The following is a 12,226-nucleotide window of genomic DNA, read 5'->3' on the forward strand; positions in this document are numbered from 1 at the left end:
CAGTGGTTGAAGCGTCAAGCTCAATGACGTAAAATAAAGCGCTTGGTGGGAGGCAACCCATCCTTTTTATTATGTCTTTATTTTCAGTATTTTATTTCTATTGTTAAGTCAGACAATTGTCGGTGTGTTTGAATAACTCAGTTGTACCCCATGTTATGTATTGAATTTGCACTTGTTTATTATTGATGAATTTGTTTGTTTTATTGACTTTTTCCAGTTTAGTAACAAATGCTTGTTCAAGTGGTATTCCAAAAGTTCAAAAGGAGGAGTGACTTGATTTCAAAGGCGAAGTGTACGGCAGTTAAAGATAGGTAGTCACAACTCCCAGAAATCTAACACTGTAAGGTTCACGACCAAATTTTATTTTTTTCAATTTACTTATATAGTGTTCCATGCATCTATATTTCTAGAACTTGCATTGTTTCTTTATTGTCGATTGATCTTTGTCATATACACACTGAGGCAAAAGTGCTTGGTCCTGTGAGCCTTTTGAAGCCTACCCTGATTGTTTATTAAATTTATCCTTTTTGAAAGCCAATTTGAGCCGGTAGGTTTAGATCTTTTTGTTCGGTGGCAAATTGCATTACAAGCTTAGAGACTTTTAGGACTTGTCCCATATTGTTTTTCTGAGTTAGGCATTGTAGAATGTTGCTAAATATTAAGTTTGGGGTTGCTATTGGAATTTGCAACCAACTAAGTTTGGGGTGGGGGTACTAGAGAACAAAGTAAAAACATTATCATGAAAAATACACACAAAAATGGTGTATCAAAAAAAAAAGAAGAGAAAATAGAATGAAAAAGGGACAAAACATTGACAATCCGAGTAACATTAAACTCGACTGCCCCAATAGTTACAAGTATTCTCTAGTACCTTTACAAGAATTGTTGTTCCAAAAGGTGAATGAATGATGAATTGAATTTTGTGCTTAACTTCCGTAGGAATGCCTAACTCAAATTTTGTGTAACCTACTTATCCAAATATTATCCCACCTTCACCTAAACCCCGTTATAACCCTGAAAGACCTCAAAGTGTGCATTGATATTGATTTTTATTGACGTTTAGAAACTTTTCAAGCGTATGGTAATATGTAGATTTGCATGTCGACTGTGTGTGAACCCTATTCATTTTGTTGCGTGGAGTTGTGAATTGGTGGATGCAAACAAGTCAAACTAGCTCATCTTTAGCTAGTAGGGAGTTGAACTTTTGGGTACTATCGCTTGATCAGGTAATTGTTATTTTACTGTCGATGGTCAATGATGCAAGTAAATTCCTTGAGGACAAGGAATGGTTCAAGTTTGGGGTGATGATGATAGTACGTCATTACTAGTTTTTTAGTCATATTTGTGTCCTTTTTGTAATGTTTAGAGAGTCAACTGCTTGTAATTCATGGTGAAATCAGATTAAAACAGGAACAAGAGCCCAAAGGAAGAAATTGAGAAAAAGAGGAAAAAAATGTGAAGAATCGTGCCACGTTTGCTCTAATCGTGGCACATTGCAAGGATGTGGAATTCACTAATACTTTCTGAAAATTTCGTGGCGCGATGAACCACGAAACGTGCCACAATGATTAAATAAAGTTGCTGCCACGTATGAATTAATTGGATGACACATGAACAAGTGTTTTGCTTTTGGGTGGTGTGAATAGAAGGTATGAGACAAAAAGACATTGGGCTGAACCAAGAAGAAAAAAACGTAACATGCTTGTTGCAAAAGAAAACAACTAGGTCACAAGATATATATATTTACAAGAAGCTAGCAAGAGGAGGCATTCACGTTTTGGCTGACTTGAATCACGTTGGTTTGGAAAGAGGATTCACGCATCACGAGACAAGAAAGGAGGCACATGGATATGAAAAAAGAACACCAACAGTAGCGATTGAGAAGGAACTATGGAGCAAAGCCGGCAACGTCGAAACTCTTTCAGTTTATTTTCTTTTACTATGTTGTTTATCCCTTTGATCATGTCTAGCTAATTTCCTTTGATTAAGCCATGATGCACCTATTGTAATATATGAATCAGTAGTTGAAACTCTCTTTATAATCAATGTTATCAGTCTTTATTCAGAATTATTTGTGTTCATTGCTTTTCATATGATTGTTTGTATGACTATTAACCCTAGCTTCTTGCAATTACATGAATTGATCTTAGGAATTGAATGACTACTAGCCCTAGCTTTTAATCCTGAAATAGTAATTTTGTTTAACTCAACACTAGGAACCTAGAGATAGGAAATTGAGGGTTATGACATATAAATTAACGATCCAACATCGCTTCCGTGGTTATTCAATCTGGTTAAGAGATTAATAGGGTTATAACTTAGGAAAGGGTTATGAGTCAAGAGATTGATCAAAACCACTTAGTTAATTTGTCGTAAAAATTGAATAGCAATTGAGAGTAAAAAGAGGTAAACTAATCATATAACGCAATAGCGGATTCACCGGCTTAATCATTTGTTTTCTATATAACTTCCAACCATTTTTATTTACTTGCAATTTATTATGTTTAGCACTTAATCCAACTGCCTAGGGCAACCCTATAAATTTAATACATCCTAAATTTTAACGTCTTTGCCGAGTAGAAATTGAAACAGTCCCTGTGGATACGAACTTATAAATTTTATTACTTTGATATATTTTTGGTACACTTGCCAAATATCTATCAACAACAGCCTCCCACATGGTACTTGCTTTCTTTTCCTGTTGATTCATTCTTTGATAGCCCAGCACATATGATGCATGAGGTATCTTGAAAGATTTATCTTCTGAAAAGCAGCCATGAAATACAGTACCAGTTTGTGTTCCAGATTTGGTTGGTCAGACCCTCCTCTTCTCTGAAAGAAGCAATCAGTGATAACTTCAGGATCATCCTGTGATTATCCTTCATGTCCACAAACTTAGCAGCTGGATTTCCATTCAGCAGCAAGTTAGTCAAGCTTTCCAACATGACATCCTTCTTGCCGACGTTCCACTGAAATCTGCCTTCAGGATCCACTCTGCATGCTCTGGCAATTACTTCTTCTGTTATGGTTATAGGAATACCCATCACTGCTGATCTGATTTCTATACCCTTGAACGGTTCAAGACCCATGTTTTCTCTAGTCTTCCCTTTCAAACTTGAATCTCTTGACACAACTTGTCTTTCTTCCAACTTTGCAGCTTTCAGATCGTAGATTTCAGCCCTCAACCAGAAATCTTTGACTAGATTTTCATATGTTGGTCCATTCAACATACGAAAGTAACCAGACAACTTTTGAGCATTTACCCATGCCTTCATGTCCACTTTGTATTTCTTGAGAGAGACGAAATCCACTGGTGATTCCTTTTGAATGACCAAGGATTCAAACAAAATGGACATGGTTTTTGATTTGATTACGTAACCAGATTCTGTGTTGAGTTGCATACTAGAACCACTTGTTGAAGTTGCCATTGAAGAAGATTGAAGGTTTAGGGTTCTAAGGTTTGAAAGAAAGATTGCGCTTACTTCGCAAAGAAAGGTTAAAAGAAGAAAGTGTTTGTTGTGAAGTGAGTAGTGTGTGAATTGACTAGGTGTTTTGAGTAAAAACGTTTCACATGCAAAGGGGACAAACAAACATAGCATTAATGACATTAGGGGGCGCGAGATTGTACTTTCAAGCATAAACACATCATTGCCCTCTTAAGTTATACACCAATACAAATAAGCCACATCAGAAGTTCTCAAAGTAACTGCCAAGTTAGTGGGCCAATTGCTACCAAAAAGTAACTTCCAGCGTTTCCACTAACTTTACTATTCAGAAGCACAGAATCCAGTTTCTGGACTTCAGATGCTGACGTCATCATCAGAAGCACATTTTCCTCAGAACCTCAATAAAGAGCTTCTGATGGACCATAGCTTCTGAACTGACTTTAGAACCTAAAATCATATTCAGGAGCAAGCAAGTTTTTAATCAGACACAAAGTGCATGTTCAAATTTTTCTTAATAAAATCAAATATTTCAATAGTTAAAGGCGTAGTAAATATATCAGTCCATTGATTCTCAGTATCAATGAATTGTACATCTAAAATTCCTTTTTGAACATAATCTCTGATAAAATGATGTTTGATTTCAATATGCTTAGCTCTTGAATGCAAAATTGGATTTTTAGACAAACAAATAGCAGCAGTATTATCACAATAAATGGGAATACTATTAGCAATAATCTGATAGTCTTCCAATTGATGTTTCATCCAAAGTAGTTGTGTATAACAACTTGCAGCTGAAATGTATTCTGCTTCTGCTGTAGACATAGCAATAGTTGTTTGTCTTTTGCTAGCCCAGGATATAAGATTATCACCAAGAAATTGACAATTGCCACTGGTTGACTTTCTTTCAATCCTATCACCAGCATAATCAACATCACAGAATCAAATCAACTTATAATCTGAGGATTTCCTATAGAGGAGTCCAAGATTAGTTGTTCCTTTCAGATATCTGAAGATTCTCTTAACAGTTGTTAAATGAGATTCTCTAGGATCTGATTGGAATCTTGCACACAAACATACGCTGAATAAAATATCTGGCCTAGATGCAGTGAGGTATAACAGGGAACCAATCGTACCTCCGTACAGCTTCTGATCTACCTTTGCTCCTTCATCTTCTTTGCTTAAGGTGCATGTAGGATGCATTGGAGTGTTCATCACTTTACAATCTTCAAGCTTGAACTTCTTCAAAAGCTCCTTTGTATACTTTGTTTGATGAACATAAACTCCATCTTTGCATTGATTAATTTGAATGCCAAGGAAGAACTTCAGCTCTCCCATCATGCTCATTTCAAATTCATCCTGCATTAACTTAGAAAATTCCTTGCAAAGAGATGCATTAGTAGAACCAAATATTATATCATCAACATATATTTGAACAACAAGAATATCTTTCCCAAGGGTCCTTCTGAAGAGTGTTATGTCAACCTGTCCTCTTTTAAAATCATTTTTGATTAAGAAATTACTTAGTCTATCATACCAAGCTCTGGGAGCCTGTTTCAAGCCATACAGTGATTTCTTCAGTTTATAAACATGATCAGGATGCTTAAGATCCTCAAAACCAGGAGGTTGTTTGACATATACTTCTTCTTCTATGACACCATTAAGAAATGCACTCTTGACATCCATTTGATATAATATTATGCCATGATTAACTGCATAGGAAAGAAGTAACCTGATTGCTTCCAATCTTGCAGCTGGAGCAAATGTTTCAGTATAATCAATGCCTTCTTGTTGACTGTAACCCTATGCAACAAGTCTTGCTTTGTTTCTAGTTACTTCACCTTGCTCATTCAGGTTGTTTCTGAATACCCATTTTGTTCCAATAATGTTCTTCTGAGAAGGTTTGGGTACCAGATCCCACACATAATTTCTTTGAAATTGATTCAACTCTTCTTGCATAGCTAAGATCCATCCATCATCTGAAAGTGCTTCATCAACTGTTGTAGGTTCAATCATTGATATCAGTCCAATCATTGAATCTTCTTGTCTGAAGTATGATCTTGTTCTTGGAGGACTTTCTTTGTTTCCAATGATTTAATCCTCAGGATGTGAAGACTTGTATTTGAAAGTGTTTCTGGAGGAATCAGCTTGATGTGAGCCATCTTGTGCTTCATCAGAAGCAACTTCTTCTTGAGCTCCTGATGTGGGTTCAACTTCTAGACTGTCTTCAGGTTCAACTATCTGATCAGGTTCTGGTGTATCTTCAGGAACCTGTATCTCTGCAAAACTTTCATCTTGCTCTGGAGTTTTACTTCCAGGCTCTTTTTCCTCAAATTTAACGTGCATTGATTCTTCAACACATAGTGTTTCTGAATTATACACTCTGTATGCCTTTGACCTTTCAGAATAACCTAAAAAGATTCCTCTTAGGGCCTTGGCATCAAATTTCTTTAGGTAGCGCTTATTATTCAGAATGTAACATGTACATCCAAATTGATGAAAGTAAGAGATATTGGGTTTTCTTCCTTTAAAGAGTTCATATGCTGTTTTCTCCAGGATAAGTCTGATATAGATCCTGTTCTGGACATAACATGCTGTATTCACTGCTTCTGCCCAAAAAAGTTTTGCTAAATTGTTTTCATGGATCATGGTTCTGGCCATTTCTTGTAAAGTTCTATTCTTTCTCTCTACAACCCCATTTTGTTGTGGAGTTCTAGGAGAAGAGAATTCATGGACAATTCCATGTTTTTCACAAAAAGCTTCAAATGGCTCATTTTCAAACTCTCCACCATGATCACTTCTGATTTTCAAAATCTTTGTTTCTTTTTCAGATTGTATTTGATTGCAGAAGTTACTGAATACATCATATGCATGATCTTTACTTCTCAGGAATTTCACCCAAGTCCATCTGCTATAATCATCAACAATGACTAATCCATATTTACTTCCATATAAGGATGCAGTACTAACTGGTCCAAATAAATCAATATGGAGTAGTTCTAAGGGTCTGGAGGTTGAAACAATGTCTTTAGTTTTAAAAGATGATTTCACAATCTTTCCTTTCTGGCATGCACCACAGAGTGCATCTGAATGATAATCATAACAGGAAGGCCTTTGACAAGTTGTAACTTGCTAAGCTTAGAGATTAATCTCCAGTTAGCATGTCCCAACCTTCTGTGCCACATCCATTTCTTATCATTCATTGACATAAGGCAAATGACCTTCTGGTCAACCAGTTCAGAAAAGTTGATTTTATAGACATTTTCCACTCTCTTTCCCTTTCCTTGTTGATTACAGTACAATTGGCTTTTTCAAGTAACACATCATAACCATTGTCACAGAATTGACTGATGCTCAATAGGTTATGTTCAAGCCCATCTACCAACCACACATTATTAATTGAGGTAGAGGAATTACCAATAGTTCATGTACCAATGATCTTGCCAGACTGGTTGCCTCCAAACTTCACAGTTCCTCCTTCTTTCATTGTTAGGTTAAGAAACATGGACTTCTCTCCTGTCATGTGTCTTGAGAAACCACTGTCTAGGTACCATGATTTATGCTTTGGCATTGCTCTTAGACATATCTGTATTTTTCACAAGTTTAGAGTTAGGTACCCATTGTGCTATGGGTCCTGGAAGGTTAGTACTGGAAGTTTTACTCTTCACTTCTTGTACTTTAGGTTGTGCTTTAGGTTGCCTCTGATTAACCATTACCTTAGGTTTAACACCTTTTGGTTTTAGTATTTCAGAGGTAGAAACTATTTTGTTCTTCTGAATACCAGACTTCAGGATTTTAGATTCTGGTTTCAACAGACTCTGAGGGACAGATTCTGATCTCTTCAGAATCCTGATCTTTGAAGTTTTGGATTCAGAGTTAGTCACAACCTTAGACTTAAGGTTCTTTGGTTTTGATGCAATCTTAGCCTTAGAGCCAGAAGCTTCAGGTTCTGACTGAACCACAGTTCCACCTTTTACACCTTCAGGTACAAAAACTGTTTTCAGTCCTTCCTTGATTCATTCACAACATGATTTAAGATTGTTTTCATTAGTTTTTACTTCTGAAAAACCAATTCCTCTGCCATTGTTCTTGTAAATGCTATAAATCATAGAAACAACTCTGCTTCTGTCAATGCCAGACATGATAAAATCTTCAAGAACAATCTCATGGTTGCTTAAAGGTTTTCCATTACACTTTTCTTATAGCTTCTGACACAAGAACCTGAGCTTATCTTCTTAAGTTTTACAAATGAAGTCAAAGCCTCTAAGTCCTTCTTCAGAAGCCTTTAGATCCAATAGAGTTGATTCTTGTTGTTTCATTAAATCAACATATTTTTCTTTTAGATCCTTCAACTCATTGGTTCTTACTTCAAAATGTGTAAGGAGTTCTTTAAGAGACTCAATCAACTCTTCTTTGGGAATTTTAGAATATACCTCATTTTCTTCTTCTGAATTTGATTCTGATCCAGCTTCTGAAGTTGCTGTAGCTACTAACCCAACAACTATCTTTGCACCTTCATCAACTTCCTCTTTATCAGATCCAGATTCACTTTCCAAATCATCCCAGGTGGCCATTAAACTCTGTTTAATCTGTTTCTTGAATTTTCTTGGTTTGAAAGTTGACTTCTTTGACTTGTCCTTTGACTTATCTTTCTGAAGATCAGGGCAATCAGCAATGAAATGTCCAAGCTTCTTGCAGTTGAAGCAACCCTTCTGATCTTCTCTCTTTGAGATTCTGAAGTTACTCTTTCTGGTCAGAAACTTTCTATTCTTCTTGGCCAGATACTGCAGTCTATTGGAGAGCATAACCATCTCAGCAGCATCTTCTTCAGAATCTGAACCAGATGGTTCTTCTTCTTCATATTCAACTACTTTGAGAGCTTTTGATGACTTGCCTTTGGATGGAAGAGCTATTGATTTACTCTTCTTAGTAGACTCATGTTCAGTAAGACTTAACTCATGAACTTTGAGAGAACTAACAAGATCTTCAACACTTAAAGTGTTTAAATCTTTAGCTTCCTCAATAGCAGTCACCTTTGGTCTCCATCTAGCAGGCAAGCTTCTTCGTATCTTGCTAACATGATTAGAAGCAACATAACTCTTCTTCAGTATTTGTTGTCCAGAGACTAAGGTTTGAAACCTTGAGTACATCTCCTCAATAGTTTCATCATCCTTCATCTTGAACAACTCATACTGATGTACAAGCATAAAAGCCTTTGCTTCTCTAAATTTCTTGATGCCTTCATAGTTAGCACAAAGAGAAGCGAACATTGCTTTAGCAGTTGACTTGTCACTCATCTTCACGTACTCTGCTTTAGGAATAGCAATGACAAGTGCTCCTCTGACGATATGATGCTTCTTGTAAATCTTCTTCTGAGCAGGAGTATGTTTCTTTCTATCAACAGCAGCTCCTTCTTCATCAAGAACCAAGTCACCAACTCCTTCTTCAAGTATATCCCATAGTTCTTCATCTAAACCCATGACATAGTTGTAGAAGTTAGTTTTCCACCAAGAAAATTCTTCAGGATCTCCATTGAATTTAAGAACTTTTCCAGAGTTGGACTTTTTGTTGTCACTATAATCATATGAAACAGAAGTATGATTATGACCAGATCCAGAACTAGAAGTATCACCAGACATATTTTTCTCAGATCTTTTTCTGTTACACTGTTAAGTGTTAAGACAACAGACCAAGGCTCTGATACCAATTGAAGGGGAGAAAAACACAAGAAGGAGGGTTGAATTGTGTTGGACTTTTCTTCTTTTTCTCTTAACAAATTAGGACACTTGAGTTCAGAAGCAATGTTGAGCTTCTGAAGTGAGATAATATGAGTGTATGCAGCGGAATAAAACAGAGAGAAAGAGAAGAAGAAAGACACAAGCAATTATACAGATTCCTTCCACAAACCAGAAGTAGTCCTGTCCCCCTTGCACTTCCAAGGAGAGTTCACTATAATGTAATATCTGATTACAACTGCTCACTGCTAAAACTAGCAAGAGACTTCAAATGCTCAAGCACAACTTGCAAGAGTCTTCCTATGCTCAAGAACACAATCAAGAGACTTCTATGCTCAAGCACAACTGCAAGAGACTTCTAACCAAAAAAAATTACAACGAAAAATGTTTGAGATTGAACACTTGATATACAATCAGTGGTGTTCACAATACAAATCAGATAAGACTCTTAAGACTTAAGAATTTCTAAGATATGAACTTGAAAAACAGAAATTCTAAGTGAACTTTTGGATGAGAAATGATTTCAACAGAGTTTTGACACTTTCACATTGTTGTTGAGTCTTGTATTGTTGTGTATGTTTTTCAAGTATTCACTCCTATTTATAGAGGTGTGAAATGAACGTTGTAAGTGCCAACACATCCAAAAAGAGTCGTTGTTGAAGCTTGATCTTTCACCAATGATTCTTTGCCTGATTTAGTTATTGTCCTATAAAGGATCAATTTCAAATCCATTCCAGTTGAGAGGGAACATTTCTGCAGGCTTGGTTGTATATTCATAGTTGTTATCTTGTCTTGTAGCAGAGACACAAAACAGAGTAGTGGAGAAGGTGGTTGTACAGTTCGTACATAGTACAATGTCAACGCTCTTGTTCCTTTTGCAAGCAAATGCCTTCAAATACTTTTGAAATGACCGTTGCAAAGTTCCACTTGTCTTCTGCCATCTTTAGACGAGTTTTAATCCATGAAACAACTCTTGAATCCTTGAATTCCGCAAATTCAGTTGATCTTCAACTTCTGGTGAAAATAGCTTCTGATAAGGCAGCTTCTGATGAGGCAGCTTCTGATGACGTGGCACTTCAGGACCTCTAGTCTTCAGGAGCACTAGTCTTCAGGAGCTTCTAGTCTTCAGGAGCACTTTGCCTTTAGGAGATCTTGTTGATTCCTTTGATCTTTATTTGCTCATTCAGAACCTTTGTAAGATATAAATTTTTGTCTATGGTCCTGTACACTTGAACAAATATTAGCAATTCTAATTGTCAATTTTTAATACCTTGTTATCATCAAAACTCTAAAGGTTTATTGTTAAACACATTTTGTTCCAATAGAGTGTTCCATGCTTTTACATTTCTAGAACTTGCATTGTTTCTCTATTGTCGATTGATCTTTGTCATTAGCACACTGAGGCAAAAGTGCTTGGTCCTGTGGGCCTTTTTGAAGCCTACCCTGATATTAATTGTTATGTTTATCCTTTTCTTAGCCAAATTGAGCCGGTAGGTTTAGAACTTTTTGTTCGGTGACAAACTACATTACAAGCTTAGAGACTTTTAGGACTTGTCCCATATTGTTTTTCTGAGTTAGGCATTGTAGAATGTTGCTAAATAATAAGTTTGGGGTTGCTTTTGGAATTTGCAACCAACTAAGTTTGGGGTGGGGGTACTAGAGAACTAAGAAAAAAAAGAGAAAATTGAATGAAAAAGGGACAAAACATTGAAAATCCGAGTAACCTCAAAACTCGAGTGTCCCAATTGTTATAAAATTAATCTCTAGTACCCTTACAATAATTGTTGTTCCAAATGTGAATGATGGATTGAATTTGTGCTTTAATTTCCGTAGGAGTGTCTAACTCAAATTTTGTGTAGCCTACTTATCCAAATATTATCCCACCTTCACCTAACCCCGTTATAACCCTTTAAAACCTCAAAGTGTGCATTGACATTGATTTTGATTGACGTTTAGAAACTTTTCAAGCGTATGGTAATATGTAGATAACATGTCAACTGTGTGTGAACCATTTTCATATTGTTGCGTGGAGTTGTGTATTGGTGGATGCGAACAAGTCAAACTAGCTCATCTTTACCTAGTCGGGGGATGAACTTTTTGGGTACTATCACTTGATCAGGTTATTGTTATTTTACTGTTGACTATCAATGTTGCAAATGAATTCCTTGAGGACAAGGAATGGTTCAAGTTTGGGGTTGTGATGACATGTTGTCATTACGTAATTTTTAGGACTTATTCTGATGATTTGATAGAGTTCTGAGGAAAATAGAAGGATCCAGAAATGTTAAAGAGCAAGAAAAAACCAAAGAGCTTAAAACAACAAAACGCGGCGTGATTGGTTAAATCGTGACGCGATTTTTATGGCAGAGAGGCATGCTTTTGAGTTGCTTAAATCGTGGCGCGATTACTTGTAGCGTGTCACGATTGTAAAGAAGGATTTGGAATAACTCTAAGGTTTTACGGCATAGCGACGCGATTGGAAACAGGCGTGGCGCGATTATTCACTCATAAAAATATTTCCTATTCAAACAGAAGTCAGTTTCCGAAACAAGGGTTACGATTTTGGAGAGTAAAAGTGCGATTTTGAAGGGCGATTTCATCCTCCTTTACTCAGTTCATGTATGTTTTAATTATTTCATTGATTATGCTATTTGTAAACTCGATTATGAGTAGCTAAATCTCTCAGAGATTAGGTCCGAGATGAATCTATGTAACCCTAATTGATCCATGTTGTTGTGAAACTCTATTTATTATGAATGACAATCCAGTTTCTATTCAATTCAATTGTTATTATTGCTTTTTATATCTTGATCACATATAAACCTAGTGAGATTGAATGACTACTGACCATAACTTTCAACTTAGACCTAATTGAATTGTTCTAATAAACAGGGTTAGTCTAGGAATGGATAATCGTTTGTTAGTGATATTAGGTTAACGTGCTTAAACCTTCGAAGATTATTAGACCACCTAAGGAATTAGGGACTGTAGTTTAAGAAGAGGGTCCTAACTCAAGGGATTGATTAGGACTAACTTGTTAACTATCGT

At 36.3% G+C, this 12,226-nt stretch overlaps 1 protein-coding gene across 1 annotated transcript; it reads right to left on the bottom strand.

Moving 5' to 3' along the window:
• Positions 1 to 2,756: 2,756 nt before the first annotated feature.
• Positions 2,757 to 3,428, bottom strand: LOC146906792 (uncharacterized). The gene is made up of 2 exons (XM_085728958.1): positions 3,242 to 3,428; positions 2,757 to 3,199 (listed from the first exon to the last, which is right to left on the bottom strand). Exons 1-2 carry the CDS (start codon positions 3,426 to 3,428, stop codon positions 2,757 to 2,759), a joined length of 630 nt encoding a protein of 209 aa, XP_085585084.1.
• Positions 3,429 to 12,226: the final 8,798 nt, after the last annotated feature.

This window comes from Medicago sativa, chromosome 7 (assembly GCF_051527215.1).
Source record: "Medicago sativa cultivar Bolivia chromosome 7, Bolivia_mono, whole genome shotgun sequence".
In the NCBI taxonomy this organism is placed as follows: domain Eukaryota; kingdom Viridiplantae; phylum Streptophyta; class Magnoliopsida; order Fabales; family Fabaceae; genus Medicago; species Medicago sativa.

Excerpts from the sequence above, each read along its gene's own strand:
- LOC146906792 (XM_085728958.1), bottom strand. The coding sequence starts at position 3,428 with ATGGCAACTTCAACAAGTGGTTCTAGTATGCAACTCAACACAGAATCT. Across the intron at positions 3,200-3,241 it reads AAATGCTCAAAAGTTGTCTG|TCAAAGATTTCTGGTTGAGG; the intron begins GTTACTTTCGTA and ends ATGAAAATCTAG.